General features: G+C 40.2%; 4 protein-coding genes across 4 annotated transcripts; all 4 read left to right on the top strand.

Moving 5' to 3' along the window:
• Positions 1-5,231: 5,231 nt before the first annotated feature.
• Positions 5,232-7,539, top strand: LOC128600826 (homeobox protein Hox-D4a-like). The gene is made up of 4 exons (XM_053613529.1): positions 5,232-5,265; positions 6,024-6,875; positions 7,213-7,319; positions 7,420-7,539. The coding sequence occupies exons 1-4, from the start codon at positions 5,232-5,234 to the stop codon at positions 7,537-7,539; spliced, it is 1,113 nt and encodes a 370-aa protein (XP_053469504.1).
• Positions 7,540-10,604: 3,065 nt separating this feature from the next.
• On the top strand, positions 10,605-12,200 carry LOC128600614 (uncharacterized). The gene is made up of 3 exons (XM_053613218.1): positions 10,605-10,799; positions 10,987-11,354; positions 11,441-12,200. The coding sequence occupies exons 1-3, from the start codon at positions 10,609-10,611 to the stop codon at positions 11,740-11,742; spliced, it is 861 nt and encodes a 286-aa protein (XP_053469193.1). The 5' UTR covers positions 10,605-10,608; the 3' UTR covers positions 11,743-12,200.
• Positions 12,201-13,752: 1,552 nt separating this feature from the next.
• On the top strand, positions 13,753-18,516 carry LOC128600615 (lysosomal-associated transmembrane protein 4A). Its single transcript, XM_053613219.1, has 7 exons — positions 13,753-13,892; positions 14,954-15,062; positions 15,517-15,593; positions 16,176-16,304; positions 16,924-17,019; positions 17,577-17,657; positions 17,883-18,516. The coding sequence occupies exons 1-7, from the start codon at positions 13,824-13,826 to the stop codon at positions 17,955-17,957; spliced, it is 636 nt and encodes a 211-aa protein (XP_053469194.1). The 5' UTR covers positions 13,753-13,823; the 3' UTR covers positions 17,958-18,516.
• A 75-nt stretch (positions 18,517-18,591) lies between these two features.
• matn1 (matrilin 1) lies at positions 18,592-25,080 on the top strand. The gene is made up of 8 exons (XM_053613217.1): positions 18,592-19,710; positions 21,377-21,726; positions 21,852-22,074; positions 22,681-22,803; positions 22,938-23,342; positions 23,428-23,574; positions 23,654-23,734; positions 24,280-25,080. The coding sequence occupies exons 1-8, from the start codon at positions 19,629-19,631 to the stop codon at positions 24,327-24,329; spliced, it is 1,461 nt and encodes a 486-aa protein (XP_053469192.1). The 5' UTR covers positions 18,592-19,628; the 3' UTR covers positions 24,330-25,080.
• Positions 25,081-25,512: the final 432 nt, after the last annotated feature.

Below are 25,512 nucleotides of genomic sequence, written 5' to 3'. Positions count from 1 at the left end.
CAACTCTTCCATTAACTATCGATGCATTCATATACTGAATTTGATAGGAAGAGAGAAAACACAAAATCTTTGTAGCTGTGGGCCATGTACGCTGATACCTTGCGTTCATATATATATATATATAAGTATATAAGGAGCCTCCAAAAAAGGCCTATTCCTTCAAGAGCAAGGATGGGTCGATGGCCAATCTGCCAACAGATGTGTCAGTGAATAAACCAACACTTTGAGAACAACATTTCCCAAAGACAAATCGATAGGATTTTGGGCATTTCACCTTCTACAATGCACAATATAATGAAAAGATTCAAGGAATCGGGTCAAATCTCTGAGTAAAGGGCAAGGCCGTAAACCACTTCTGAATATGTGTGATCTCCGATCCCTCAGACGTCACTGTCTTAAAAACTGTCATCTGTCTGTAATGGATATCCTGACATGGGCTCAGGAATACTTTGGTAAACCTTTGTCACTCAAAACCATTCGCTGCTGCATCCACATGCAAGTTAAGGCTTTATTATGCAAAGCAGAAGCCATACATTTACACTGTCCATAAGTGCCGCTGACTTCTCTTGGCTCGGTCTCGTCTGAGATGGACAGTAGTCAGCGTCTGTCATGGTATGGGGGTGTGTCAGTGCCCATGGCATGGGTAACTTGCACATCTGTGAGGGCATAATTAATGCAGAAAGATATGTACACATTTTGGAGCAACATATGCTGTTGTCAAGAGCAGGACAACACCAAACCACATTCTGCCCAGATTACAAGCGTATGGTTGCATAAGCAGAGAGTGCAGGTGCTAGCATGACCTGCCTGCAGTCCTGACCTGTCTCCAATTGAGAATGTGTAGTGTATTATGTCTATGAGAATGTGTGGCGCATTATGAAGCACAAAATAAGGCAACGATATAGTTGTGCAGCTGAAGAAATGCATAATAGATGAAAGGGGGAAAATTCTTCTTGCTAAACTTAACCAACTGGTGTCTTCAATGAATTAGAATTTTCAAATGACTCTTTTTGTTTGTTTTTTTGCATTTTCCATACTGTCCCAACTTTTTCACTACTGGGGTTGTGTGTGTGTGTGTGTGTGTGTGTGTGTGTGTGTGTATGTATGTATGTATGTATATATATATGTATATATGACATTGTATGTATGTATGTATGTATGTATATATGACATTGTATGTATGTATGTATGTATGTATGTATGTATGTATATATATATAGTGCATCCGGAAAGTATTCACAGCGCTTCACTGTTTCCACATTTTGTTATGTTACGGCCTTATTCCAAAATGGATTAAATTCATTATTTTCCTCAAAATTCTACAAACAATACCCCATAATGACAACATGAAAGAAGTTTGTTTGAAATCTTTGGAAATTTATTAAAAATAAAAAAAAACAAAAAAAAGCACATGTACATAAGTATTCACAGCCTTTGCCATGACACTCAAAATTGAGCTCAGGTGCATCCTGTTTCCACTGATCATCCTTGAGATGTTTCTACAACTTGATTGGAGTCCACCTGTGGTAAATTCAGTTGATTGGGCATGATTTGGAAAGGCACACACCTGTCTATATAAGGTCCCACAGTTAACAATGCATGTCAGTGCACAAACCAAGCCATGAAGTCCAAGGCATTATCTGTAAACCTCCGAGACAGGATTGTATCGAGGCACAGATCTGGGGAAGGGTACAGAAACCTTTCTGCAGCATTGAAGGTCCCAATGAGCACAGTGGCCTCCATCATCCGTAAATGGAAGAAGTTTGGAACCAGCAGGACTCTTCCTAGAGATTGCCGCCCGGCCAAACTGAGCGATCGGGGAGAAGGGGCTTAGTCAGGGAGGTGACCAAAAACCAAATGGTCACTCTGACAGAGCTCCAGCGTGTCTCTGTGGAGAGAGGAGAAACTTCCAGAAGAACAACCATCTCTGCAGCCCTCCACCAATCAGTACTACCTGAATGGTAGAGTGGTCAGATGGAAGCCACTCCTCAATAAAAGGCACATGACAGCCTGCCTGGAGTTTGCCAAAAGGCACCTGAAGGACTCTCAGAGCATGAGAAACAAAATTCTCTGGTCTGATGAAACAAAGATTGAACTCTTTGGCCTGAATGGCAAGCGTCATGTCTGGAGGAAACCAGACACCACTCATCACCTGGCCAATACCATCCCTACAGTGAAGCATGGTGGTGGCAGCATCATACTGTGGGGATGTTTTTCAGCGGCAGGAACTGGGAGACTAGTCAGGATCGAGGGAAAGATGAATGCAGCAATGTACAAAGACATCCTTGATGAAAACCTGCTCCAGAGCGCTCTGGACCTCAGACTGGGGCGAAGGTTTATCTTCCAACAGGACAACGACCCTAAGCACACAGCCAAGATAACAAAGGAGTGGCTACAGGACAACACTGTCAATGTTCTTGAGTGGCACAGCCAGAGCCCAGACTTGAACCTGATTGAACATCTCTGAAGAGATCTGAAAATGGCTGTGCATCGACACTCCCCATAAAACCTCATGGAGCTTGAGAGGTCCTGCAAAGAAGAATGGGAGAAACTGCCAAAAATAGGTGTGCCATTCTCAAAAAGACTTGAGGCTGTAAATGGTGCCAAAGGTGCTTAACAAAGTATTGAGCAAAGGCTATGAATACTCATGTACATGTGCTTTTTTTGTTTTTTATTTTTAATAAATTTGCAAAGATTTCAATCAAACTTCTTTCATGTTGTCATTATGGGGTATTGTTTGTAGAATTTTGAGGAAAATAATGAATTTAATCCATTTTGGAATAAGGCTGTAACATAACAAAATGTGGAAAAAGTGAAGCGCTGTGAATACTTTCCGGATGCACTGTGTGTGTGTGTGTATATATATATATATATATATATATCTTCTTTTCATGACTCCTTTTCAGGGTCATGGGGGAACCTGGAGCCTATCCCAGGAAGCATGGGGCACAAGGCAGGGTACACCCTGGACAGGGTGCCAGTCCATCACAGGGCACACTCACATACACACTCACACCCATTCATACACTATGGACACTTTAGACATGCCAATCAGCCTACCATGCATGTCTTTGGACTGGGGGAGGAAACCTGAGTACCCGCAGCACGGTTTCAACATGCAAACTCCGCACACACATGGCCCCGTCGGGAATCGAACCCCGGAGGCGTGAGGCGAACGTGCTAACCACTAAGCCAGCGTGCGCCCACACACACATATATTCCTTTAACCCCAATTAACGTCTTAGTGAATATCGAATATCTCAAAAGAAAAAATGTGACTCAGGCACTTAAACATAGAGGCTAAACTTATACCATTAGCAGCCATGTATCCTGTTATAAGTGTACAGCCAAATGTTGGACCTTTCTGCTGAGACAACAAACAGACCTACAAAGAAAAAGCCAAGAAGGCGTAAGTAATTATTATGAAATGATAAGCTTCCTGTAGGGGCAATGTTTCAAAATTTAGTAAATTACTATTGATTATTGTAATGACCGTAAATTACCACTTAGTTAGCTATAGAAATGCCAACATGTAGCTTTCTTGCTAGCACAATACACCTTAACACCAACACTCAAGTTTTTTGGGGCTGAATCTTTCCCTAATTCGTTCCCTAATTTAAAACCTATGCCTGTCTCTAGGTTGCAGTCAGACACAAATCCTCTTCGGACACTCATCCAAGAACATCCTTGTCTCAGAACATCTTAGTTGTGACAGATTGCCAGCAACTTCTGCAACTTCTGCATACATTGATCCAATTTCTTTTATCTTAACTTTTATGAAAACAGAATAAAATTCCAGAGTTCATCAGAGAAAAGAGCTTGTAAAATGGTCTACTTGTAGCCTAGTTCCAGGTCAACTCTTCATGCTGAAATGCACTGCAGTGTCAATTTTTTCATATTTGGATTCATGAATATTTGACAATTAAAAATGAGACAATGTTCTATTAAAAAATGAAAAACCAATTAATTGATTTCCTATTCTATTGTGTGCAAGAAAAATGAAAAAAATCCTTGTTGAATGAACGCAGCATACATAGACCCTGTGCCCCTACAGGACCAACATTTGACATGGAAATGAAATAGCTGAACATCTAAATATAAAAAAAACTTATTTAAAAAGTTCAGATAAACTAAAAATAGGAAAATTGTCCTGACAGTTAAAACTGTATTCATAAATCTAATCTATTCTAATACACACAGTGTCGGTTTCTTTAGGAATATCTAGTACCTACATTTACAAGCCATTTTATTAGGTACAAGTACCATATAGGTGTACATTATTGGTACATTATTACATTATTGGTACACGATTACTTAGTCTACCCCATTCATCATTGGAAAGGGACTACCATAGGACCACTACTGACCAGATATTATTTGGGTCAAGGATTACTCTCAGCATAGGGATTTTGACGTGGTGTGTGTTTCACCGGAATGAATCACTGTTTGAGTGTCACTGATGTTCTGAGAGTAATGCATTACTAAAATAACATCTGGTCAGTGGTGGTTCTTATCCACTGCTAACTTGTACACTACAACAGCTGGGCTACAGATAGACCATTTTACAAGCTCTTTTCTCTGGTGAACTCTGGAATCTTATTCTGTTTTCATAAAAGATAAAATTAAAGAAATTGGATCAACGTATGCAGAAGTTGCAGGCAATCTGTCATAACTAAGATGTTCTGAGACAAGGATGCTCTTGGATGAGTGTCCAAAGAGGATTTGTGTCTGACTGCAACCTAGAGACAGACATAGCTTTTAATTAGGGAACGAATAAGGGAAAGATTCAGTCCAAAAAAACTTGAGTGTTGGTGTTAAGGTGTATTGTGCTAGCAAGAAAGCTACACGTTGGCATTTCTATAGCTAACTAAGCAGTCATGCTGAGTGTACAAATCTTCATTAAGCTTTAAAAATAATTTCATAAACTCATCCTTCTGTTCTCTTCTATCATTTCTCGCGCGCTCTCTCTCTCTCTCTCTCTCTCTCTCTCTCTCTCACACACACACACACACACGCGCGCACGCCTCAGAGACGCGCGAGATGACGCTTGTGGAAAATGGTGCGCTTCATTAACTGGTCACGTGACGAAACTTTCTCAGCTGTTTCAGTTTAATTGAAATGAACCCGCACTAATTACCTGATTTAGATTGAGCTTTGTCGTTTAACTGGCACTTTTAGCTCTAAGCTAATTCAAACACGTAGTTTGAGTTAGAGGTCTTTTGCGCAACAAGATGGCTGAGGACTCTCTGTTTGCTAGTGATTACGGTGCGTAAATTAACCTAAATTAGACTACACAAACGGTTTAATAATTGCATAATTGGAGGGTAATGAGTAATTGTTAGCTGGGAGGAAGTTTAGTAGTCGTTAGCCATTCGGTTTTTGAAAACAGAGGTTTTTCAAACAAGGTTTTACTACTTCTAGGTTCAGCCTAAATGAATGTTTAGACAGTATTTTATCTATAAAACATGGTTTGTTTCGGTAGCCTGTGAAACTGGTGTTTTGCGGTTATTAGTTTACGACCATTTCGGCCTAGTTTCTACTTTTATGATTAGTTAGAACAACAGATAACAGAAACCCCAGTCATGTTTCAGATTATTTTCATCCCATGGCGTTTAATGTTGGACTAAAGTTAAGGCTATAGTAAAATTTAACTAGGCCTAATGGCGTGTGCAGATTTCTGTTCTTGGGTTTACACCATGTGAAGGGTAGGCCTATGAAAAAATAACAGAATACTTGCTTCATTCATTTGTACAAAACGTACAGCCACATAGTGACAGTACTGCACTGACTTTCTAGTTGCTCAAGAAATTTGGTCTAAACAATAATAATAATAATAATAATAATCTAGCTCATTAGAGATGCAGGGCTCATTACATCTGCCTGAATTGCACATGACTACACACTCAGAGATGTGATATCAGGGTGCAGTGCCAATTGTTGTCTTCCCATAACTGCAAACTTTTGATCAAGGGTTATTGGGCCATCAGTCTAGCTCAACAATGAACCATGTCCTTTGTTTACAGGCAGCCCGTGTCCTTTATGTGAGGAGGAATGTGAGAAACATTGTCTGGCCCTCGGAGTCAATGAACAACAAAGAAATGTAGATGAAGAAGCAGAGCAAAAAAGAGACCATAAAATTAGTTCTATAGATGAAGAGAAAAAAGAAGCGGGAAACGAAATGGCAGAAAGGGTGGCAAAAGTATTTGTTGATACGGATGATGAATATAATCATGAAGAAGGTGCAGAGTTTGAAATGGGTGAAAGTAAAGTAGAAATGACAGAGAAGAATAAAAGCAAGTGTGACAATGGAAAAGGGAATGATGTGAGTGGTGATCTGGTCCCTCCACCACAGGAGCAGAAGAGTCTCCAACAGCTGGACGCCAGTGACCCAGTAAATCTGTTGATGGTGTGTGAGGAGTCTGTTGAGAGCAGTGTGAACGAGGAGCTTCTGCTGTGTCCTGCCAAGTCTTTATCCTTTTCACAGACCTCCTTGATATCTTCTCCTCCTCCTTCCCAGAATCCTCTACCTCTCACACTCCCATCTAGCAATCACTCTGTGTTTCAGCTACAAACGCAGCCAGTGGTTCAGACCCAGAGCTCAGTGCCCATGCCAATGCCCCAGGTTTCCTGTTTGACCAAGCGTGCATATGAGAGCAGCCCCTCTGTGGAGCCCAAAACACTCACCCATTCTGGGCAGCTGGAGGTGACGCTGCAGCAGGTGTACACCACACGCCGGTACACCCGCTTCACCAGCAGGTCTGCATCATTAAACGCAATACATCCAGAGACGAGCACCCAACCCTTACCGTGTGTCAGCAACACATCTCTACTGGTACCAGCCCCCAAAAAGAAAACACGAACCTCCTACAGCACTGGTGAGTGAGTGTGTAATTTCACTAATTTTCACAGAATATGAGAACCTTGTGGGGTGGCACATGGGGTAGCTTTGCCTCCTACAAGTCCACAAGCCATGTTTCAACGTTCTACCTGGGTCCACATGGGTTATCTCCAGGTTTCCTCCCAAAAGCATCCTGATGGTTGGAATGGCAATCTAAATTGCTCAAAGTGTGACTGAATGTAAGTGTATGATACCTTGCAAACAGGATTGTTCAACAGAGTTGCACCCAGTGTTCCCAGCTCTGCATCCACCACAACATGGGGAAACTAAAAATGTGGTTACTGAAAATTCATGAACAGCTTATGTGTTTATAGATCAGTTGGAGGAGCTAGAGAGGATGTTTCAAGATGATCATTATCCGGATGCAGACAAGCGGAAAGAGATTGCAATATCAGTTGGCGTCACACCCCAGAGAGTCATGGTTAGTCCTGTGTCTCGTTTCCAGACCTCTCTTTCTTCTTTTGATGAAAGACACGTGCAAATTGATCAAATAATGGCACTGTGCACATGTTCTTTCTCAGGTATGGTTTCAGAATCGTCGTGCCAAATGGCGTAAAACCTCTAAAATGACAACAAGAAAGCCTCCAGTGACCCGGACCCAGGCACCTGCCCAAGTCCCAGTCCACAGGTTTTTCTTTTGAAACACCATCACCTCTCACAGTATACATTTTTCAGTGTTGACTGTGTTTTGTATTTACCTGTTTTGTAGGCCTCCTATTTTCACAGGTTCTGCAATTGCATCCCAACCCCCCGAAACTGGAAAGACACTCCCTCCTTACAGTACACTGCTCCCCAGCTGCTCAAGCCCACCAGGTCTCTCCCACATGTACACCATGTATACTGCATAGCTATATTCAGATAGCTCCTATTGATTGATTGATTGATTGATTGATTGACATCTGATTTGATTGGGAAAGACTTTCTGAATGTTTAAATATAAAAAAAGAAATGCATTTTCCAGTTAAATTCAAGCTACATTTTAATGTCTCAAATTTGATTCCAAGGCAGGTTTCTACAAATCAAATCAAATTGGACTTTTTCGCTCAAATTTGTGACAAAAACAAGATGGATGAAAAGCATGTCATGCCAAACATAAAATATTTATAAAATCTATGTAAAGTATACATAAAAAGGTTTACAAATTTTGAAAGGATGTTGCTCAACTGTAGTGAAACCAACCTCCTTAGTTAATATCACTGTTGTCTGTTCTGTTTGTTATAAACTGGGACTTGACATTTTACTTGTGTAAAAGTTCCATGTTCGTTTCACCTGGCCTGCACTACCTGCTGTACACATGCTGTCTGGTTGTCACAGGAAACAATTTGAACATGTGAGCAAATGCAACTATAATCTGGAATTTCCCAGTGGAATTCCCTGTAGAGCTTTATATATACACTCACTGAGCACTTTATTAGGAACACCTGTACTTGTATAATCAGCCAATTGCGTGGCAGAAGTGCAGTGCATAAAATCATGCATATATGGGCCAGCAGCTTTGGGTAATGTTCATCAACCATCAGAATTTGATCTGTGATTTTTGACCATAGCATGATTGTTGGTACCAGATGGACTGGTTTGAGTATGTCTATAACTGCTGATCTCCTGGGATTTTTGTCTCTAGAGTTTACTCAATGGTGCAATATAGAAAAAACATCCAGTGAGTGGCGGTTCTGTGGATGGGAATGCCTTATGGCCACACTGGTTCAAGCTGACAAAACTGCTACAGTAACTCGAATAACCACTCTGTACAACTGTGGAGAGCAGAAAAGTATCTCGGAATGCACAACATGCCGAACCTTGAGGCGGATGGGCAGAAGACCATGTCGGGTCCCACCTCTGTCAGCCAAGAACTGGAAAAACGTAGTCTGGTGTGATGAATCTTGTTTTCTGCTGAGGAACTCAGATGGTAGAATTTGACAACAGCAGCATGAATCCATGCACCCAACCTGCTTTGTGTCAACAGTCCAAGCTGGTGGAGGTGGTGTAATGGTGTGGGGAATGTTGGCACGTTAATGCCAATCAATCATCGCTTGAATGCCACAACCTATTTGGCTGACCATGTGCCACAATTTACCATCTTCTAATAGCTACTTCCAGCATGATAATGCACCATGTCAATAAGCAAATGTCCTCTCAAACTCATTTCATGAACATGACAATGAGTTCAGTCTACTTCAGTGGCCTTTCTGTGCACCTGAAAAATTTGCAGGAATTGCATGATGCAGTCATGTGAACATGGAAAGGAATGTTTCCAACATCTGTTTTAAGAGCAAAGGGAGGCCCTACTCCGTATTAGTATAACATTCCTAATAAAGTACCCAGTGAATGTATGTATATTTCCTGTCATCTCGAGCCAATCTGGCCATTTTCCTCAGATCTCTTTATCAACAAGGGTTTTCCACCCACAGAACTGTCGCTTACTTGTTTTTTGTTTTTCTCACCATTCTGTGTGGACTGTAGAGACTGTTGGGTGTGATATTCCCAGGAGATCAGCCGTTTTGGAAATACTCAAACCAGCCTGTCTGGCTTCAACAATCATGCCATGGATAAAGTCACACCTTTTCCCCATTCTGAGATGTGATGTGAACATTAATGGAAGCTCTTGACCTGTATCTACATGATATTATGCATTGTGCTGCTGCCAAATGATTGGCTAATTAGATAACTGCATAAATGAGCAGGTTTACAGGTGTTCCTATTAAAATGAATGGTGGGTGTGTATGTATATGTAAACCGATCCGCCATAATATTAAAACCACCTGCCTAATATTGTGTAGGTCCCCCTTGTGATGCCAAAACAGCTCTGACCTGTAAAGACATGGACTCAAAAGCTCTGATTGATTGAGATCTGGGGAATTGGGGTCAGTTCCTTGAACTTTGTCATGTTCTTCAAACCATTCCTGTACAATTTTTGCAGTGTAGCAGGGTGCATTAATCCTACTGAAAGAGGCCACTGCCATTAGGGAATACCGTTGCTATGAAGGGGTGTAAAGGGGTCTGCAACAACGTTTAGGTAGGTGGTACGTGTCAAAGTAAAATCCACATAAATGCCTGGATCCAAGGTTTCCCAGCAGATCATTGGCCAGAGCATCACACTGTCTCTGCAGTCTTGCTTCTTCCCATAATGCATCCTGGTATTATCTCTTCCCCAGGTAAGTGATGCACATGCACCTGGCCGTCCACATAAAGTAAAAGAAAATGTGATCAGATCAGATAGGCTAGCCTCACTCCCCACCCGCATCAATGAGCCTTGGGTGCCCTTGCCTCTGTTACTGGTTCACCGGTTGTCCTTCCTTGGACCACTTTTGGTAGGTACTACACACCAGGAACACCCCACAAGACCTGCTATTTTGGATATGCTCTGACCCAGGTGCCTACCATCATGATTTAGCTCTTGTCAGAGTCGTCCAGATCCTTACCTTTGTACGTTATTCCTGCTTCCAACACCTCAACTTCGAGAACTGACTGTTCACTTGCTGCTTGATGTATGCCACCCCTTTACAGGTGCCATTGTAATGAGGTAATCAATGTTATTTATTTCGCCTGTCTGTGGTTTCAATGTTATGGCTGATTGTGTGTGTGTGTAATTTTGTGTAATTGTTTTTTGTCTCTTGCTTTGTCTACAGTGAGTGTGTGCTGAAAATATTTTCTATTCATAAACATTTATATCCATATTTGAATTGTGTATCCATGTTCCAGGCTTTGTGGATATGGCAGCTACTGTGTCTCAGGGGAGTGCAGGGGACTATAAGCATCCCCTCATGCAGAGTCCCCCACCTCTGCGCCGTGCCTCACTACCCTTCTTTGCTGCATACAACCCCCCTACACACACGCTGTCTATACTGCTGGACACACCAGAGCACTGTGAGCCTCAGTCCTTCAGCATGCACACTGAAAGTGGGTGAGTGCCAGCATCAGCAGCTGCATAACCCTCATACACCACTAGAGGGCAAGCTACCACACAGTTCCCTCATTTGCAAGAAACATTGAATGTTGGGATCATTTTTAATAAATAACATGATGCAAGTAAAGTTTCTTGCTTTTTCATGGTAGATTACAAAAATAAACAAGAATTTATTGTATTACAGGTTTAACTATGATTCTGTGGACTCTTCAACTAAATATGAGGCTGTTGCTGGAAACACTCAGTCATACCAGCTCATGACATACCCCCAACAGTCCAGCACATTATTGCCTCAACAACCTGGCACTCTCCTTCCCCAACAAAATAACGTACACCCACAGCAGCCGAACGCACTATTGCCACAATACTCACGAATATCATACCTCACCCCATCTCCGTATCTGACCCCTAACTCAAGTGAGGGCACTGCCACTTCCTGTATGCCCCTGAACCCAGGAACCAGTAGCAGCCTGCTACCCTGCACCAACGGAGGACATGCCTACTTCCACTGCCAAAACGGTAGCCAGGTACTACTTCAGCCTGGGCTACAGGGTAAGAAAAGCGCATGTGTACACATGCATTTGCTCTGCTAAAGGTTCTTTTGTGATAAAGTTGTCTGTTTTTGCTTGTGTGCTCAGCACTGCAGACATACCCATGGACTGGTGACATGTACGGTCATTCAGTTCAGGTTCCTCATGCAGTCCTAAAGCCCCAGTTCTCATCCCATGGTCGTGAGAGCCACTATTCATCTCTGGTCCAGCCCCAGTCTTACATCACACCTCAGGGGGCATCATGCCCTAGCCTGGCTAAACCTGCCACCCCTGACCCCTTGCTCGCCAGTGTCAAAACAGAGCTGGAGGAAACCGGACACAGTCAGCCAGTCAGAGTTAGCGAGGCAGAGACCATTTTCCATTGTGACTTCTCACCCATTCACTTTTGACAGGTGTGTGCAAATGTGTGTCTGTAAGCTAAAGATTGCTGAGTACTTTAAAGGATCTATATGGTGCTAAATTGTTTGTCGTCCCCCCCCTTAACACTGCATTGAATAAAACGGAAAATGCCATGAGTGATGCTTTTGCATACCATGTAATAAAGGGTAATGGGTCATTCGCTGCAATAAGTCTACATCTAAGTAAGACACAACTTTGTGCATTGTAGAGTACTATACTGTAATGTACCAGGCTGCAAATAAATCCCTAAATGTTCCCCAAAGAAAATTCTGCATTATACTGTTTATATTTGGGTGCACAGTACATTTCTCTAGATTTGCATATTGGGACAAAAAATCTGGAGGAGCAGGAGGTTTTTTACTCATGCCAGTGGTAGTTTGAGGTTAGATGTTTGAGGTTATGATGCTCACATAGAAAGGCTATGTTAAATGGGAGTGTCTTCGATGCAGTGCTCACATGGTGTGCTATTGTGTACCATGTTCATTCATTCATCTTCTGAAAATGCTTTATCCTGGTTTGGGTTGCCATAGTTGAAATTAATAATCTATTTTCATTCATTTATTCATCTTCAGTAACCATTTTGTACTGGTCATCGTTGCAGTGGATTCCTGGGAACTCTGCATGCGAGGTGAGAATACACCCTTGGTGAGACACCAGTCCATCTCAGGGCACCATGCACGTACACTGTTTGGAAAATAGAGCAAAGTTTAATTGAAAAGATTTCAGGCAAGTTAGAATAAAATAAGACCTGCAGGAGTGGTACAATAATCATTATTATACCAGAGTTGCATATGCAGGGAAGGGCACTCCAAAAATTTATATAGAATATATAGACATGATTTTTGGAATAAAACGCTTGGGATGTGTTTCACAGAAACTCAGGAATAACACAAATGTTTAAAAAAAGAAAAGAAAAAAAAAAAGCAGATTTGAATGCTTGTCCCTGATCTACTTGCTCACTGCCAGGGTTCATTTAAAAAATATATATATTCATTTGTAATTTACATATAAAGTTTGTTATATTACTAAAACAAACACTGCTTTCATGTGTGTCTACATAGTGCATGTGAGAGTTCTGAGAAGTCGCAAAATTGTGTGGTTATGTGTGGGTGTGTTCCTGTGTGAAATGACTTCCTGTTGTGTGTTTCAGGGCCAGCAGCACTAACAGGAAATTGAGAGTCTGCAGTCTGTTTGTTTCTGTACTTTTTGTGTTTTTTTTTGTTGTTGTTGTTAACTGCAGACTTTAATAAAGTGCCCTTCGTCTCTTATTAGTTCAGCTTGCGTTTTTTCATTTGATGAGTATGTCAATGGCCTTTCATGGGCCAACTGAAAGTAAACATGTCAAACTAGACCTTTTCTGTGTTTATATTTGAGTTCTGTGGCATGAGCATCATGTATTCACTAGAGGGCTCTGTTTCACCAAAATTTATTAATTATGTCAAGGTTGATCAGGTTAAATATTGTTTTCTCAGTACAGTTTCAAGGTTTTTGCAAGTATTAGCTTGAGCACTTATAATGTTTTTATTGAAGACATTAAATTTTATATTTACATTACAACTATTACTGAAGTTTCACAACATTTGAGAACACAACAGTGCTCTCAATACTACTTTGGGTAGATCACACTAATCTAGTATATATTGTCTATATATGTGAAAACTAGGGTTCATGCGAACTTTTATCCATATTAAGTTCAGACAGTCTTGACTCCTTTTAAAACCATTTGCAGCTATTTGATTGAGATCATGTACAGTACACTAGTAGAGCACTACAATAGAATAATCCTAAAATATTGAAAAGTTTAATGACCTAATTCTCAAAGGCCTGTAGCATAGAAATCACCATGAAGTTGTAAAACTGATTTAACTTTAGTTGTTAAAGTTTTACATTCTCTTATGCGTTTCACAAAATGGAGCCTGTGGAAGTATGACAATGTGTGTGTGAAACCTCTCAGGGTTTTTGTGCATGCGTGTCAGCATCAGGAAGTGTCAGTGTGGTTTTTAAGGCTGTGTCTGTTAGTGTATGTCTCATGTTGTGAGTGTGTGTGTGTGTGTAAGCAAACCGGAGAAAGATGTCTGGAACACGGTCCCTCTGCTGCCATGTCAACACGGCCACCCGAGCCTCTGCCATCTTCTACTTGGTAATGTTTACCTGCGTACTTACACATTCATATAGGGGACAAAGCATTTTACAGCACTGGGATAAAGAGGCATTTAGTTTAGCTTAAAATGTCTATATAAATGTGTGTTTGTGTGTGTAGATTTGTGATGTGTGTCAGTAAATGTCATTACAGACAAAATGTAGTAGTTGTTTTTAATGGTGTGTGAACAGTGAATCTGCGCTTAAGTACATCTCAGTTCTTCCTGTTTCTGTGCTGTGTTTGATCAACAGCAGTGACAGTGTTGGTTCATTTCATTCTGTGTAGCATGAAAGGGGAAGTTGATGATTGGGCTCATACACAGAATTCGCTATACGGAGATGTAGCAGGGAGACATTTTGAATGAGTAACACACCCATGTAAAGTCATTAGCAGTACTGTTTGACTCGGTCTGCGTAGTTTCCAGGAATGGAAGCTGATTACTCTGTATTAATTTTTATTCTTAAGAAAATGATTCAACACCAGAAAAAAGAGGGAGTTTCCAGGAAATTATCTATTTGAAGAATCTCTATTATGAGAATTTTTTGGACAAGGATTTCTATGTACAATAATCTGATTTAGTATTACATTACATTTCTTGATATTGGCAAAATATTAGCATTTTACTGTGTAAATCTGATTTATTATGTAAGTTCGTGACTCCCACATTGTGCTCAGTCTGTGGTGCAACATCCACTGTGTACTGGAGGAAGTTCTGAACAAGAACATGTTTGGGTCAGCAGTCTCGCAGGAAACCTCAATCAGCTCAATCTCACGTAAAATGCCTTCACAAAACACTGCGCAAGGGAGCGTTCTCCATCACTATCTGTGTGTTGTCTGCATGTGTTCTGCAGTTTACACTTATACAGGCTTTTCTGAATGAATCGCTGTTCTTGGGGCACTGGTTCTGTTAGTATTGGCTTACGGAGAGAAATGAAAACATACCTGCTGCCAGAGTATACACATCCAAAGACACAGACCATACTCATGAACTTATTTCCTCAGACTCGAATTCATTCTTGCTCTCTCTGTGTGTGTGTGTGTGTGTGTGTGTGTGTGTGTAGGTGTTTAATCTGCTGGTGGCTGTGGATTTGATCACTGGAATAATCCGAGAGAAAGATCCCATCACTGTCTCCTATACTGAAATGAAACGTACCCATGGCAATTGCATCTGTGAGTCTTTCACTAGAATGTTATCTAATGGCTCTTTGTTATCAAAATACTAGGAAATGAATAACGTTATCAGTTATTATAAGCTCTGCCTAACCAGTTCTGCCCAGTAGAATCTGTTTGTCTCTACTTTTATAAGTCGAGAACTGGTTACTTGAATCAGGCAAAAAGAAATGACCTTTAAAATGTGCAGGCTAGTGTAACTCCCATTCTGACACATGAGTAGATGGTCCCATGAACTATTTTTCTCTTTATGAGCCCGTTACTGGACAAAACTGGTTCTGCAGTTTTATTAATCCTAAAAATGGATGAATCTTTCTATGAATGAGTTTTAGTTTACCATTGGCACATCATTTCATATTTGAAATATAAATTACAGTTTGCTTAATATCAAGTTCACAACATTAATGTCATTATGTCCTTGTTCTGTGTTTTTTTTTTTATTATTCGTGTGTAGTTGAGATTAGCACCAACTTCATTACATTGTTTCTGATGTCATTCTCCAGTGTGCTGGTTATGCTGTCTCACCGTAAGGTAAACATGTGCGTGTCTGGCTGTGCATGAAATCTAAATGGTTCTTTTTTTAAATTTGGTTAAAAATAGTCTCGTCATTCCATCTTATCTGAACATATTAAGTCATTATGTTTATCACTAACTCGATCTTAGCTGTTCAAGTTAGTGAAAACATTCAAACCTGTTTACAAGATAAATGTGAAGAACAAGCTACACATAACTAATGTTATGTAACAGTGATAAGATTTCAATTAAAATTCTCTGAATGTGTGTGTTTGAGTTATTTCCTAATTGTGTGTGTATGTGTGCACACACACCGGAAGGAATGTATTGTAATCTCTGTTCATTGCTCATGAGTTTGGTAGTACACAACACAGTTTACCCAGAATTATGAGTCTCCAGAAAAGCGTCTGTTTCTATATTCTCTTAATACTCTTTATAAAACAGACACACACACACACACCTTTCAACATTTAAGAGCCTTGAAAACATGAACATTAAGAATAGAAACTTACTTTTCATATGGAGATTATTATTGTGTGTGTGTGTGTGTGTGTGTGTGTGCAAGAATCTGTCTGTAACCTCTATTTCTCTGTGTCAAAGGGGTCGATGTGTGTGATGCCCTTTGCGATGTTCATGTTTATTGATGTGGCTCTGAGTCTGCTCTCCCTGTTTGATGCTCGGTTTGGACTTCCTGGCACTCCCACATATGGAGATGCTCTACGGCTGGCTGTGAGAAACTCGCACTCACCCAATCTAATATTTAGTCAAATCAGACCGTTTATTGTCCTATGTACAAGTACCATATACAAAGTACAATGAAATTCTTGCTTTAATGCAATTAATTCTCCACAGACTATAAACAAGACCAAAATACAATAGACAATACTACTAAATACAAAATAACCAAATAACAATTACCAGACAATAAAGTCACAGTGCCAGTAATGAACTTTGAAAGAGTCCAATATCGTTATTGATGATACACATCAATGTGTTTAACAATTTTATAACAATTGGATAAAAACTATCCCTAAAGTTAATCATGCGAGTTGGAACAGTCTTGTTCTCCATCTCCTATTTCACTGAGAATTAATGGTATATAAACAGGGCTTAATTATGTTTATAGCTTAGACACCGTGACTAAATGTAACATTCCTACAGTACAGGGTTATTATGTTTGTGTGCGTGTTTGCAGTGCTCAGTCCTGATAAACGTGTTAACATGTTATCCTAATAAATGCACAAAACTGACGACACTACTACAAATAATGTCTTTGCTTTCTTTTCCATTGCTAACACCAAGGCATGACATGACATTAGTTATATGCCTTTTCTCTATGTCTTTGCAGTCAAACCTAAAAGGCGGGGCCAGGTTGGATGGAGAGGAGCTGAACCGTGCCACCTTGATATTTGGAGTCCTCTTCGTGATGTACATACTGCTGAAGGTTTGCTTTCTATGCTGTGCGCATGGTTTTTGACCATGTATGTATTTGAGTATCTGTAGCGATTTCAAAATACGTTTGACACGCACCACAGATAGTCCACCACTTCCTGTCATTTGCTCGCATTGACATTCACACATTCACATCTTCATGTTCGAAGCTGCTGTGCTACTTACCTTAAAATGCATGGCCAGAAAATGCATCTTCTCTTCTGTCGGTAGCTGACTGACTGACACAGTAAAGGTCTTTTTCAGCTTTACAGCTGTGTGAAAACAGAAGAGCAATGTTGGAGAGACGGGAAAGCTGGAGGGAGGTGGAGCTAGAACTTATAGTTAGTCAAAAAGAGCTCTCTGTCTTTAGTTGAAATTGAATCCTTACTGTATGTGTATTTGTAGGGAATTTAATTTGAGAAATGAGAACTGAAATGAGTTTATTTTAGAATTTTTATTGTTTGCATTTGTGGTCAGTCTGTCTACCTCTCTGTGTATACAATTCAGGACTTGGATACAGTCAGTGTTGAGGATTAATAAAGCTTGCTGTTGTGTTTTTGTGATCCATAGGTGTATATGTTCCAGGTGTCCATTCGCTGTTACTATGCACTAAAGGGAGAGCGTGTCCCAGCGGCTGAGAACTCTGTGATGGTGAGTGATTTTTAGTTGCAGGATTTACTTTGTAATCACATTCTCTGCAACACAAACCTACTTTTGCACCTGTTTTTTGCATTAACATACGCAGTTAACATTTGTGTCCAGGTAGTCAGCTGACATTGATCCTCTTATTGCATAAGTGAACATATGCAATCACCTTTTACGTTCTCTTGTACTTTTGTACACATGTACCAAATTTGCATTGTTTTTAATTCACAGGTGAAACTGCCCTCCTATGATGAGGCTCTGAAGATGAAACATGAGGCCATGTTCCCTAATTCTCAGAAGTCATAAGGCATAAAACAAGCACGCAGACTTGTCTCATGCACTCCTATACCAGCAACGTACACGATGGCACATATCTGTACACAAATAAAGAGACACAACTTTCTAGTGTTCATATTCCTAGCTACAAAGCTTAATATGCACAAGCCTGCTTTCACTGGTTTTATGTTATATGCTTTAAACCAGTGTTATTCCCATTTATTCTGCCATTCTCATCAGTGACTATATTTTGAGGATCTGATATTGAATCTTCCTTTTATTTGGCTGGTTTTTCCTAAACTTGTGATTTCCACCAACATGAAATCCTGACTGTGGACCTCAGAGATGCCAAGATAAATGACCATAGAGAATGTGATGTATGTATTAATTAGAGGTTAAAACAAATAAGGCAAAATTATGTACACAGAATAGAATGATATTATTTCAAATTATATAAGTTCATTCTAAACCAAGCTATTTTTTGTTTGTTTTTGGAAATGTTTTATGGAAATAAACAGATTTCATGTAGAGATGATGCCAGAGAAAGTATAATTATGCAAAATAAACTCATAACCAGTTTCAAATGTTATATTGTCTGGACTTTTTACTATAGAATAGATTGATAGTTTTTCCAGAATGCAGGTGTGGGTACAAGAAGTTAGAAATATTTAACCCCACACAAACATATTTACATGGACAAACGGAGAGATTACGGGAAGTTGTAGTTTAATAGTTTATTTCTCTGGGCATTTTTAGCTGTTGGTTTTTAGCATATTGGCAGATAAAAGGCAAATAAGTGTGAAAAATTATTCTTTTCGGGGAAGGTTTGGGGGGGGTGTACGACTTATTATTGGCAGTGGGCAGAGTCTGACCCAAGCCATGTCTAAAGTGTCTGTGTGTGTGTGTGTGTGTGTGTGTTCACTCACAGTATACATTTGAGCTTGTTTTCAGGATCTTGGCCATTGCTGAATTTGGATTTGTTGTACACTGACCAACTTTGTATCGTACATAGCTCATACACACATTATTGATCAGCTAAAACATATTAATCTGTCTATACAGCTTATGTTCATTAAGTAAAAATACAATTTCTTTCTCTCGCACACACACACATCCCTTCACAGTGAATCCATAACAAGATCCTAGAAGTTCTTTGGGCTTTACATGTGTACACACCCATATACCTACATACTTTCACATATGGATTTACAAAGCTCTGTACGATACATATATTTTACACACGCTCACTTACAAGCTCAAACAGGGCCAGCTGTGTTCGTATGCCACTCATGCTTCCCGCACACATCCTGTGGATAAATTGATGTATGTGTGATATTACCTTGAGAGGAAAACTGGCCAGAAAAGAGAGATTCATTGGAATGTTTATTTGAATCCGACCCAAAGTCAAAGATCCTCCCAGAACCCCAAACTAACCTGGTCCACCTTATACACACGTACACATTGCATAGATCAAGGTATGTTTGTCTTTCCTTTCCAAACTGTAATTTCTGTTGCAGGTATTCCCCCTCCTCCCCAACGAACTCTTATAGACACACCTTGGATAAGAGGGGAAGTCTCTTAGACCTACCATAAGTGCATCTGTACTGTGTGTGCACTGATAACCTGAGAGTCTCTCACTCGCTTTAAATCAGTGTGCAGCTGGTTGCCGAGACTGTCATTAGATCTCTTGCTACATACAGTATGGCGTTGCTAGGGTTTGTGATGCTACTGTGCATCTTGGGAGCTCAAGCTACAGTGGACCATCCATATGCTGCTGCCATGGGTGAGAAAACCAACTAATATTTATATGTATGTATGTATGTATAGAATCAGGCGATGAACACCTTTACTTTGAACCCTACAATTTTACACCTCAATAATGGGTTCCATTTAGAACTTCTTTTTTTTTTTTTTCTAAAAGAGAAACCAACTTTTACAGAGTTCTACAAAGAACTTTTAATGGATCCCCCAGAGGAAAAAACTTTAGGGAGGTAGATGGAACCTTTTTATTTTCCAAAAGTGTATGTCTGATTTAAACACCTTCATCAATACAAAATAATACTTAGTAAACAAAAATATATAAAAACACAGTCAGCACTGAAGCTTAATTGAGTGAAACTGATCAGCACTTACTGGTGTACATTGCAGTTTTTGTTAGCACTTACTGTTGTACATTTTAATTTTTGTATGTACTGTATGTAAATTTATATTTATTTATTTGGTTCCCAAATTCAAAGTGATTTAAAATTGAATTAAGCAGTTCAAGGGCCTGACATTTGCTCAGACAAACAGAGAATTTACAGGAAGTTATAGATATTAAGTGTGTTCCTCTGTACAGGCTTACAAAAAGGGTTCTTCAGCTCCCTGAAAGGCTTCTAAAGAGGTTAATGGTTTTAGATGAAACTTTTTTTTCCTTCAAAAAGTGTAGTTTTTGTAGGATTTTGTGCATAGTGGCAGATAACAGACAAATATCTTAAACATGATTCATGACTGTGTGTGGGTGTGTGCCCAGGGCTATAGTTCAATATATGTATTGAGCAATATTATCTATGTACCTTTGGGATGACTTTTGTTGTATATCCAATCTACCCATATACTTGGACACACTACTCACAGACCCACTGTGTATCATTAGTAACACACACATCTAAAAAGAGCAATTACAAACACCATCATCATTGTTCCCTGTTGTCTCATTGGTTCCCCTCACTACACCTCTCTTTACCATCATGTCATCTGTTCAGTCTTACACATTGAAAGTTATTGCATTCTAGAGTTTATCTACACACTATAGAGAATATTACTGATAGCAAGCATGATGTACAGATATGTACATGCAAGTGTGAAGATGAGTGCTAGAGCCGGAGAGATTATACAGGTGGTACAGTAGCTGATTGCTGTGTAGTGAAGAAACAGTTGGGGAAAAAAATCTGCAAAAATCTACAGAAATATATTCACATCAATTCTACAGTTGTGTACAAAGAAGTCCTTTACACCGGGTGTGTATGTGTGCCTACGTGCAAATACCTGTGGTTGCATGTATAATCAATGGGAGTTATTATGAGGCTTGCCAGCACTGTAAGTTTACTGAGCTGACTTTACACTCCTACCTTCAGTCTCATCCCCCTGTTACCCCTCCCACGCACACGTACCCCAGCAAAGGGCTCAATGCGATCATGTTACCCAGAACTATTAGAGCCATGTTTATTTTGTTGAATGTTTTAGCTTGACCAACGGCATATATCTTGATAAGCAACCCTCTGACATTTACATGTCATTGGATTCTGGTGCTGCATATACCTGGTTAGCACATTCTGGTTAGAGTTTCACTCTTACCATGGTCACTGGAACACCAGCTCTATGTAGATTAATACAACTGTACTATTTTAAACTGCAATTTCTCCAAGAATGATCCCAATTCTTCTGGCATCTTTCCTTCTCCTTTGCAGCTCCAGGAGTATGTAAGACCAAGCCTATTGACCTGGTGTTCATCATCGACAGCTCTCGGAGTGTACGGCCCGCTGAGTTCGAGCAGGTCAAGGTGTTCCTCAATAAGATAATAGAGGGTCTGGATGTGGGGCCTGATGCCATACGCGTGAGTGTTGTGAACTATGCCAGCAAGGTGAAGAATGAGGTGTCACTGAAGTCCTACAAGGCAAAGCCTGCACTTATGAAGGCTGTATCAAAGATTGAGCCACTCTCCTCTGGCACCATGACTGGCTTGGCCATCCAGTTTGCCATGAATGTGGCCTTCAGCGAGGCAGAGGGTGCACGCATCAAACCCTCTGATATCAGGAAGGTCAGGAAAAAGTTACACTCTATACACCTTAGATAGACTAAAAACGCCAATCTTTACAATTCTTTGGTATCCACAGATTCATTTTTATTATCATTATAACCAACTCATCTTTCATGTGAACACAGGTAGCAATCATTGTGACAGATGGGCGGCCACAGGACAACGTGAGTGCCATTGCAGCAAAGGCACGGGACTCAGGCATTGAGATATATGCCATCGGTGTGGGCCGAGTGGACATGACCACGCTGAAGCAGATGGCCAGTGAGCCTCTGGATGAGCACACTGATTACGTGGAGAGCTATGGCTTCATTGAGAAGCTCACCCAGAAGTTCCAGGAAGCCTTTTGTGGTGAGTATATGAGAAAAGAGAAAGGTAGCTGGTAAGGGAGGGATGGAAGGATGGACTCCTCAAGAAGGATCATCGTCATCATTCATCATCATCAGGGTCAAAAGTACATTTTTAACCCTTCATAGTCTGTAAAAGGCATGGGGTTTCTGGGAGCATGCTGTCTTTTAGTGCTCGTTTCTATCCCACCTGCTGAGTTGGGACGAGCGAAGCACATGCGATCAACGTTATGAATGTAACTCTTGTAGTGCTGTGGTTCTCAACATCTGACAGAACTAACCGGAAATACTCAGTTACAAAGACAATTGAGCAAAAGTTGAGAACCAGTGCTACAGAAAACTTCTATCAGAGCAACAGTCACCTGAAAGTACATTATAACCTGCCTAAAAGGTGCCTCAGGTGCCTAGTTCCCCTCAGGTGCATGGTCCTCTGATATGTTCCAGTCTGTTTTAAGGATTTGTTGTTTTCTGAATAGAGGACAGCAACTCATTAAATATGATCCAAAGACTTACTCTTCCATTTCTCACTTAACATAGTATTATTCTCTCCTTTCTAACTCACCCCACCTACCGTCCTGTGTGTATGTGCGTGACACCCATGGCGGCACAGTGTCCGACTTGTGCGCAACAGGTGATCATGACTGTGAGCACATTTGCATCAGCGTGCCTGGATCATTCAAGTGTGCCTGCCGAGAGGGCTACACACTCAAGGAAGATGGTCGTTCCTGCACTGGTGAGTATGTGTCTGTACTGGCTAAATGTCTTTATTATACCTGCAAACAAACCAGAAGGCACTAGAAGTCCTCCCAAGTCCATAACTGCCTGAAGCATCCAACCACAAACTGCTCCATATTCTTGCTGTTTCAGGCTGCAATGATGCTGCCACAGATTTGGTCTTCCTGATCGACGGATCAAAAAGTGTGAGGCCAGAGAACTTTGAGCTGGTGAAGAAGTGGATCATGATGATCGTGGACAAGCTAGATGTGTCAGACAAAAATACCCATGTGGGTGTAGTGCAGTACTCTAGTGCTGTCAAACAGGAGTTTCCTCTTGGACTGTATAACTCCAAGAAAGGCATCAAAGAGGCTGTGAAGAAGATTCACTACATGGAGCGTGGAACCATGACTGGCCAGGCTATCAATTACATGGTGGACAAAAGCTTCAGCATTGCCCATGGTGCCAGGCCTGGGGCAGCCAAGGTGGGCATCGTCCTCACTGATGGCAGGTCACAAGACTACATTGGAGATGCTGCAAGGAAGGCCAAGGAGAGCGGTAACAATAAAGGACACTCAAACTAGCTTAGTGTAACCCTAGAGCTCAAGGAGCATTTACTTATCTGTTTGGGTTTGTATTTTAGGATTCAAGATGTATGCTATAGGAGTCGGAAGCGCAGTTGAGGACGAGTTGAAATTAATCGCCTCTGATCCTGAAAATTATTTCTATACTGCTGACTTCAAAGCCATAAAAGAGATTGGCACAAAGCTGCAAATCAACACTTGTATAGGTAAAACCACTACAATAGAAAATAGCATTACAATACACTTAACATATACTTGCTAATTTAACTGTTCTTGCACTTGCAGTTGAGGATCCCTGTGAATGTCAGTCTCTTATGAAGTTCCAGAAAAAAGTGGAAGAGGCACTCCAGGCATTAACAAAGAAATATATCCTTTACTCTATATTTGTATCAAACAGTTAAATAGTCTAAGTGGGTAAGTATGTGTGTAGAAAAAACATCTATTTAAGTATGTGAAAATTAGATATTACTTTTTGGAAACCATATAAATATCTAGTGGTTCCTAAATGATTTTTAATGTGTTTTTGGTGATTTGCAATTATCAATTAAAGGAATGTGGTGTTCCTGATAGTTAACTAATTTTATTCTGATGGTAACCAGGGCTACAAAAGAATCCACTACTGGGTTCTGGTGATGATAGTAGTATTAATAGTAATAAAAAAAGTAATATTCAGGAATCTGATGGAAACCATTAAGCCATTAAACCATTAAAATCTATGGATTCCAACATGTAATAACCTTAAAGGTGATTATACCTTTAAGGTTATTACATGTTGGAATCCATAGATTTTACTACTGGATTGTAATTTCTTTTGTAAAGTTTTTTTTTTTTTAAGCAAGACTATACTGTACAGTTTAAGAATGCACTATAGACGTCATTGGTTTTATGGTTTTCCTTGACAACTTAATTACTGGAGGGCGTAACAAAGAGGCTCACTGCTCTGGAAAACAAAATCGTGTGAGATAAGCAGTCTACATGTCACAACCTCTCATCATTTTCACTCACTACTGCTGAATCACCTCCTGTGAGGTCTGACTCCTCTTCCTGCCATTTGCTTCAGTTTTCTCAATACATTCATTTTAAATCACTAAATTTCCCAGGGCTGAAGCACTGATCATCATGGTGTTTTGATTTATACGTGATTTCACTATTAAAGAGAAGAGATGCGTACATGTTAAATACAGAACAATTAATCCCTGATGGAAGCGATGTATTATCTTAAAAAACAAAAAAAAACCTTAATATAGAACATGAGTGCGATTGTACCATCAGCTCATCCATATAATGAAATACTTAAACTATACAATTTAAAGTCCTCTACCATCTCAAAGCAATTTCACTCTTTTACCACAAGCTCTATTTTTGTAACTCTATCCGTCACTTGTTCTTCTGTCTGTCAGTGAAATTTCTTCTTTCACTTCAACTTGTGCCCAAACAAAAAGATATACTGGATTTTATATGGGATATATAATATTAATTTAATATAAAATGTGACTTAAAATACATGTGTGGATGCTTGTTTCCTTTCTGGAAAAAAAAAAAAACAGCTGGAGATATGCTATTATGAAAGTACGTGTATACACACAGACACATACACACATACGCACGCACACACAGATGGACAACTACCCCCCCCCCCATTTTATATATAACACACACACAAGCATTTCAATATCAACCTGCTTGTTATAATTAAATAAAAATCAGTTGTGTCTGTGTAATTTTGTCTGTATCAATCTTTCTTTGTGTGTGTGTGTGTGTGTGTGTGTATCTTTGATGGTGTGAAAGAAAACAAAGTAGAAGTGGAACTGTTTTCCTGCCCCACAGTGCTATGTTTACGCAGTGTGGTGTGATAAAGTCAGTCAGTAGAGCTATATTGAATTTCAGGGATTGGTATTTTGTGGCCCCACACTACACAGAAGCAGATTTATCCGGTGGTGCGAACAGCTCATTTTTCAAAACCTTCAGTAACACAGCGGTCACTGTATTATTTTAATCATATTCATGTATCTGGGCACGAAACCTCTACTGTTTTTACAGCAGATCAGTGGTCTAGAACAAGACCGAATACTCTCTGGTCATGCCTGAGTGAGATTGGCCTTGGCACATTTAAGAATTGTGGACACACACTAATTGTAGAGTAC

The sequence above is a fragment of the Ictalurus furcatus genome, chromosome 24 (genome assembly GCF_023375685.1).
Source record: "Ictalurus furcatus strain D&B chromosome 24, Billie_1.0, whole genome shotgun sequence".
In the NCBI taxonomy this organism is placed as follows: Eukaryota; Metazoa; Chordata; class Actinopteri; order Siluriformes; family Ictaluridae; genus Ictalurus; species Ictalurus furcatus.
This window is presented reverse-complemented; position numbering and strand designations above follow the sequence as displayed.

Coding starts and splice junctions, on each gene's coding strand:
- LOC128600826 (XM_053613529.1), top strand. CDS start 5,232: ATGGCTGAGGACTCTCTGTTTGCTAGTGATTACG. Junction 5,266..6,023: donor TCTGTTTGCTAGTGATTACG/GTGCGTAAATTA, acceptor CTTTGTTTACAG/GCAGCCCGTGTCCTTTATGT. Junction 7,320..7,419: donor TCACACCCCAGAGAGTCATG/GTTAGTCCTGTG, acceptor GTTCTTTCTCAG/GTATGGTTTCAGAATCGTCG.
- matn1 (XM_053613217.1), top strand. CDS start 19,629: ATGGCGTTGCTAGGGTTTGTGATGCTACTGTGCATCTTGGGAGCTCAA. Junction 19,711..21,376: donor TCCATATGCTGCTGCCATGG/GTGAGAAAACCA, acceptor TCTCCTTTGCAG/CTCCAGGAGTATGTAAGACC. Junction 23,575..23,653: donor GCAAATCAACACTTGTATAG/GTAAAACCACTA, acceptor TTGCACTTGCAG/TTGAGGATCCCTGTGAATGT.
- LOC128600615 (XM_053613219.1), top strand. CDS start 13,824: ATGTCTGGAACACGGTCCCTCTGCTGCCATGTCAACACGGCCACCCGA. Junction 13,893..14,953: donor CCTCTGCCATCTTCTACTTG/GTAATGTTTACC, acceptor GTGTGTGTGTAG/GTGTTTAATCTGCTGGTGGC. Junction 15,063..15,516: donor TACCCATGGCAATTGCATCT/GTGAGTCTTTCA, acceptor ATTCGTGTGTAG/TTGAGATTAGCACCAACTTC.
- LOC128600614 (XM_053613218.1), top strand. CDS start 10,609: ATGGCAGCTACTGTGTCTCAGGGGAGTGCAGGGGACTATAAGCATCCC. Junction 10,800..10,986: donor AGCATGCACACTGAAAGTGG/GTGAGTGCCAGC, acceptor ATTGTATTACAG/GTTTAACTATGATTCTGTGG. Junction 11,355..11,440: donor ACTTCAGCCTGGGCTACAGG/GTAAGAAAAGCG, acceptor TTGTGTGCTCAG/CACTGCAGACATACCCATGG.